At 38.9% G+C, this 7073-nt stretch overlaps 1 protein-coding gene across 1 annotated transcript in view; it reads left to right on the forward strand.

Moving 5' to 3' along the window:
- Positions 1-2992, forward strand: part of LOC308567532 (cyclin-Y-like protein 1) — a gene marked incomplete at its 3' end in the record, with an annotated part of 45962 nt that extends 42970 nt beyond the window's left edge. The window contains exons 10-11 of the mRNA XM_081159197.1: positions 1580-1742; positions 2882-2992. Of these exons, the coding sequence (XP_081015323.1) occupies positions 1580-1742; positions 2882-2992 (274 nt within the window). The remainder of the gene's footprint in view (positions 1-1579; positions 1743-2881) is intronic.
- Between the last annotated feature and the right edge of the window lie 4081 nt (positions 2993-7073).

A 7073-nucleotide genomic window follows, 5' to 3' on the forward strand; every position in this document is an offset into this window, starting at 1 on the left:
TATATATGATTTTCCTTCAAAAAATAAGTTGAACTGAGCAGCTGCTACTCAGACAATTTGCTGTGCCTGTGAATAGCCTGCCCTTCAGCCATGTAGCCATTGGAAAACTAAAAAAACAACAAACAAAAAACCAGACGCTGCATGATCTGTAGGCATCACGCTTTGCTTCATGATTAATCCCTGTTAACAGGCATGGTGACCCTAGGAAGGTGCTATACGTCACAATTAACATGCAGTTGTGATGAAAATGTAAATGGGACAGTAAAGTGCATCTATACCTGTAGTAAGTCTTGTTTATCTAATTATCAGAATATTACCTGGTTTACATTTCTATAGACTTATGGCCATTTGAACAGGAAATTAATTTTGGAAGTAGGTTGAGTTAGGTTTGAAGTGTAACAAGTGAGAAAAACCTGATTTCTACTCATATTCTGACTGTTCTCCATACCGGAGAACATCAAGCTTTTGCTGACCTATCCAATGGATAAAATATTAAAGCTTTAAAACTAGGAAAGCAAATATGTTTGAAAAGCTTCTCTTATGTTTGTTGAGGTATTTATCATTTTATTAATGATAATCAAGGGGTGACTGTGAAGTAGTACAATTTACTGTAATTTTATATTTATTTAACTTCTTGGCAAGTGACAGCACTATGGTCACATAGCAAAGGGACTGCTCCCAAATTTCCTTTCCTGCTTTATTGAACGCACCTCACCTGGGAATGTCCCCCTGCTGTTCTGGGAAGGGGCAGGGCAGGCTGAACATTTCGGGATCTCATCCCCAGCATGGGGAACACTGTTTGAGTTTGACTCTAGTGCTCTCTCAGAAGCCATATCATAAGGTGGGCTTAGTCCAGCCAAGACATCTATCTGTAATCTTCTGCCTTCCAAAGTTTTAAAAGTGCATCCAGTTCTGTGAAAGTGACAGTTTCTCTCCCCAGTAAGGTTCAGGTGAACAGAAACTTGCATATGCCCTTTGACATTAGCCCCGTGCACTGGGGGCGGGGAGGGTTTCCCTGTTCCCCTGAGTGTGGCATCTTTATTTATTTATTTACTAGAGGTGAATCCTTGTTGCCTCAAGAGTTGACCCTCTAAGATAATAGTGGCAGCTCTCAGTGGCTCCGTTTGCTGCCATGGCCATGTGCCCACTCCTGTGTTGGCACATCTCTCCTTTCATGAGCCCCTTCCTGGCGCAGGCCTGGTGAGAAAGCCCGCAGGGTCTCAGAGCTGAGAAACAGCCCCCGCAGCTCCTGCCGCCTGCACCGCAGCGGGGCCTGTGCGCGGGGAGGAGCGGGAGCCTCCAGCTGCGCTGCCGGGACTCTGGGGAACGAGCCCGGGCCAGCAGCACAGGGCTCAGGGGGACGTCCCCTCCTCCCCCTTGTCCCAACCTCAAAGTGCTGGGGTGCGGAAGGCCCCCGAGTCCCTGTGCCCTGGGTGCTGTCTGAGCGTTAGCGCAGCAGCGCAGCGGGGCCTCTGCTGTCTCATAACTAAGTCAGAGCAGCCTCGGGCTGAGATGGGGCCTGCGGGCGGCCCGGGACTGACGCGCCCCGTGTGGGTTTTGTGTTTTCCTTCTTCCTCAGAAATGAGCTGGAGACGCAGTATTTATTTCTACTCCGGTTTCGTCTGCACGTCTCTGCCAGTGTCTATGCCAAATATTATTTTGACCTTCGGTCCCTAGCAAGTGACCACAAATTGCCTAATGAATTTGCTTGTCTGCGAAAAGAAAGAGCACAGACCCTGGAGGTAAGGCTGCGGAGTCACAGAGTGGGGTTTCCACCAGACACCAGAACACCGTCTGTGGGTAACTCAGATTATGTAGGACAATGAAAAGCTTTTTAAACTACCAGGGTGAAGAAGACTTATTAACTCTTTCACATTTTCCCGGTATCTTTTATGGCTGATAGGAAGAATCCCACTTTATAAGAAAATTATGTTTTCTGTGACCATGATTCAGAATATTTTAAATCAAATTTAATCTTTGATGGTTTTTTTTGAAACTGTGTTCTTTTTTGTAACCATACATGAATAATTTCTTACAATTGAATCACTGATCATATCTACAAACATAACCTACTTACCACCTTAACTCACTTTGCAAGTTCATGCCTTTTCTGTATATGTCACAGTTCAGTCCCGTGAGTTTGTTAGACAAGCTCACCTGAGGGACCTGTATTAATTGTGGAATGTGTGTTTCACATACTCGGTTAGAAAGTACATGGGCTTTTAATGGAAATGGTAAAGTACATGGAACAAAGTCATATTTATGGCTTATGACCTTTGGTGATACAACAAAATTATTCACAACTGCAATGGACACTTTCTGTGGGACTTTGATCGCACTTTAGGAAATGGGGTGTTTCTACCATAATTAACTTGCAAGTGAAACAGTACCTTGCGGTGCTTCAATCATTAGATCTTTCCTACCTTTCAGGAAAGTACAGCAGAAGCCTGTCTCATTTAAATTTGCTTAGAGCAGATAATAGCTAATAAAGACTGGATAGAATTTAAGTAGCTGAGTAACACTCATTTTCCCCCCGTGCGTTTATTATATTTAAGGGACCAAGTGCTCAGGCAACAGGTGATAGTGTTGTTAGGAGCCTGTCACGCCTTAGACACCATTGAGAAAACCCAAACTTTAAAATAAATCCTAAGTCCCCCTTTCCTCTGGCCATCTAATCACAGTCCCTAAGAGACTCACCTAGTGAATTAGCTTAGAGGAGAAGCCCAAGGGCTTGGCCGCGGAGACCGCAGCCCCCCAAGGGCAGGAGCTGTCATCTGCCTGAGGAGGCGGCATGTGCGGCTCAGCGGTGGTGCTTTCTGTGCTCAGGCTGCAGCCCTGTGATTTCTAACGTATCTGTGCTCTCTTTGATTTCTGCTCCTAGGCCATTTCCAGATATTGTCAAAACAAAAACCTGTGCAGGGCGGCTGTAAGAAAATCCCGCAGCTGCGATAACTTTAGTGCTGCGCAGCGGGCCAGTGCCATCTTATCCTAAATGAGGAGTGAGGGGCTGGGACATGGTGAGCCCCCCATGTGCCACGAATGGAGAAATGTCACCGCTCCTGCTCAGACCCAGCTAAGTGATTTCCTTTTAGGGGAGAAATGAGGGGAATTAACATGGTCAGCTTCTAATCTACAGTAACAAGGGCTGTGGAAATACCAAGGTTCCTCTTCCAGCAAGTTTAGTATTTCCTCTTAAAACAAAATGAAAATTTTCAACATCATGAGGAACTATTTTAGCCTAAGCTTAATCCATGAGCCTTAGTATTTTTCATTTCCCTTTTGATTATTTTAGCTACTAGAGGATATTACATTTGTTTATTTTTGCATTCAATTTTTGGAGAAATGGGAAATTTGTATCTTAAACTTTTCTAAATTTCTAGTAACCACCTACATAACATTCTCTTTTGAGCTTTGATGTTCCCATTTAGAAAGTTTAAAGTACCTATTTCTATATACTATAGTTACAAATGCTTTAATGTTTACTTTGATATTGGGGTGAGGGCCCTTTTGGACATCAGAAATTTCTTAAATATTTTTTGTTGCTACCTAGTTCAAAATGGGCACCTTTTTCCCCATTATGTGTTATTTCCTTTCCTCCTGAACTTTTTAGACATTGTTAGTGTATATGAATTATTTTAAAGTAATTTTAATTATGAGTTTTAATTTCAGTTTTTTAGACTTTGAAGACTTCACTTTTTTTAAAATTGATGTTAGAGGGAGAGGTAAGGAGAGAGAGAGAAACATAGCTGTGGGAGAGAAATATCTACCGGTTGCCTCTCTTACAGGCCCGGAGACCAGGGATCAAACCCGAACCCGGGTATGTGCCGTGATCAGGATCTGAACCTGCGACACTCCAACAACTGAGCCACCTGGCCAAGGGAAAGATCCTCTTTAAAAGAAATTAAGTAACAACTCCTCTCACTATGAAAATCACATATTCTGTGGCCTTTATCCTTTGAATATTCTTATATAATTGGCCTACAAACTGCCAGAATGAACTAGTAAAATGGAGATTTCTGGTGGTACAGAAGCTAGAGGAAAAGAGTGGCTGTTCTCTTTTTCTTTTTAGGAACTATCTTGCTAGCAGGTGGCCTTTGGTAATCGGTAGTTCCAAGGGCTTATATTGAATAAGTGACTTAGTCTACCTATAATGCATTCCATCGACTATCATCTCTGGAAATTATTTTTAAAGAAATTAGCCAACTGATTTCTAGAAAGTGAATTCTGACTGTCTGTGATATCCATCTCGCTTTCCCTGTGGGACTGTCTATGATGCCCTGTTTCCTCCTTGAGCTAAAATGTGTCTGTGACGTCAGAATCTCCTCTCCTGCCTCGGCAGTTACAGTGGCAAATTGTAGGAGCAGCACATTGGCAAGGAAGAAATTATAAAATGAGAACAGTTCAATCACATCTCTTTTTCAGGCTTTTCAAGTATACGCTTTCAGAAAATTTACCATTTTTAGAGTTGGTAATACAGTAGAAGGAAATGAGTGGGAAATATTCACAAGGATGATAGTCAAAAATGTCATTAATATTGTTTTAAATATTTTCTAGGTTTTACTGGGTTGCATGTAAGTATGTTTAATAGTTCACTAAGATTATCAAACTTTTGGCAGGAATAGTTGAACAAATTTAAATTTCTTTTAAAGATTAGGTGCTTAAAGCCAGTCTGTATTAAAATGTAAGGAAAGAGTTAGGTTTTTCTGTAACATTTTTTCTTTGTATCTTGGAATATACTGCGGACTTACTGCAGACTGTGCTGTACATTCCGTCATGATAGGTTCCATGGCCTCGTAATACCTTAACTTTGGTTCTCCAGTAATTGGTGGGCATACTCTATTGAATTCCCCTCCGAAAAATATACCTTAGTAATTTTCCAATTTACTTCGCCTTATTTTAAAAGTGGATATGAATAATACCATATTTTAAGTTTGTGTTTTATAATTGTATAAATTTGAAAAGTTTTCTTAGCGGAAAATGTGAGAATTTACCTTACATGTTGACAAGTTAAATGAACTTACATTGAAATTTTTTTCCAGGTAACAATCTATTTGACCTCTTTTTCCCTCTCTCCCAGCTGTGTTCTTTCTCTCATGTTTTATATGTTCCAGCATCCTGCCTGCCAAGCTTTTTATTTAGGTTCCCTCCTTTCTCTAAATTACTGTATTTATGTCAACTTTTGTAGTGTATGCCAGTAAAATTATTTAATTAATCAGGCACAGAAAAACTAGTATAACTTGGAAAAGGTTAGATAGAATTTTTATTTGATCCTGAAGTTTTCCGCATTGTGAATACTACATTCTGCACACACACTCATTCCATTGGCTTGTGTGGTGTGTATGGTTTTGGCTTCCAGTAACGCACTTGTTTGCAGTAATGAATCCTCAAGTTCAATTTCAGATTGTTTCCCACACAAAATTAAAACTAGACTTTGAAAGTCTAGAGTACTGTGACCTTTTAAATTGTAAATCAAAAATTTTTCATTTTTAATGCTTACTGAATCATTTTCTTTCCCTAGTGAGAGTTAATATTTGAAAGTACTAAGATTTGCTTTACAAATGTATATAAACACCTATGAAATTGTTCGTGGTGATAAATTGGAGTAGGTATTTTGATTTATCATTAAAGACTAACTTTGGGAGCCAGCACTCTCTGGGTTGAAATCTCAGCTCTATTTATTGCTGTGTGCGCTTGAGAGGATTCTTCTCTGTGCCTCAGTTTCCTCTTGAGCAAAATGAGGACTGACAGGGTGGTTATGAGGATTAAGCTAGGTAAGACCTGTAGAGCACTTGGGAAGGGGCCTGGCACTTAGAGAAGTGCTAACTAAGCATTACCTTTGACTTAAATGTTCTTTGATTTACTTGGATTTTTTTCAAATTTATAACTGTACCATATTAATAAACATAATCTAAATAAGTTCCTGAAACATAATCTAAATAAGTTACTGAAAACTTCTCAAAACTTATATGAATTACTGAGTCAACAAAGCTGTCATTGAACCCATGTAGTTTCAAAGCGCTATGCCTTTTTATACACATTTGTTGAATAATTAAGCATTAAACCTAAAGATTTATATTACAAAGAGAAAGATTAGGTATAATGATTTTACTTGGATCTATGGCTTGAAAGATTATTTAAAAGTGCAGGACACATTACAATAATGTGTGAAGCTCCATGATTGCCAGTATTTTCTCATATTTTATAAAATTTCGTAGCATGACTGAATTGACACGAAGTGTTTGTTATTAAATCACCTGGCAATACTCTCAGTATTCTGTTCATTTAATTATAATCCTCCTAAGTAAGATGTTGAAATATAAATTTATAATAAAATTGAAAGTAAAGTGAGGATTTTAAGGGAATAAGAAAAGAGGAAATTTTTGATTGCTTAAAGGTGTTTGCAGCCTGCTGTGTGTATCTTATGTCACTTACTTGCCATGTGTGCTGCTAAAAAGTGTCTTTTACGTAAAGCTGACTTGGCTGTGGAAGAGCTTGTCTTTCAGTGATTTCATGGAATAATTTAGTAAGTAACATTGAAACCCTGAAAATACTTACCTTGTGGACACATTGCCATTTAAATCTCTTCATAGTGGGGAAAGGTGTTTACATTTCTATGCCTGAGTTTTAATCTGTTTTCAAATTAAAAAAATAATTTGTAAATGTGTACTTAAATCATTTAAATTCCTAAATTAACTATCAAACTACACTTTGTATAACACTATTATAGTGAAAAATAATCTTAGCTTAATGTTTCTCTGTCCTGAGTGAGTGTAAAGGTTTCTAGTGGACGTGACATTAGGTTGTAGAGAGTCAGAAAACAGATTCTGTTGCTGTTTTCAATGCCATGGTAATGAATTTGGGTTTTATATTAGCTGTAGTGAGGAGCTCTTGAAAGATTAGGCAGAGAAGAAAGAAGATCACTTAATATTATTTTACATGTAATTATCAAAATGTGATCAAAGGTAAAAAAATAAAGTCCATATTATTTTATGCATAACAACTTCTCAAATGTGATTGGTAAACACAGAGGTGCTAGATGTTAGCAATTTGGGGAAAATGTTGTAGGCTTTTAA

Source organism: Miniopterus schreibersii (assembly GCF_964146895.1).
Source record: "Miniopterus schreibersii genome assembly, chromosome: 1".
Taxonomy (NCBI): Eukaryota; Metazoa; Chordata; class Mammalia; order Chiroptera; family Miniopteridae; genus Miniopterus; species Miniopterus schreibersii.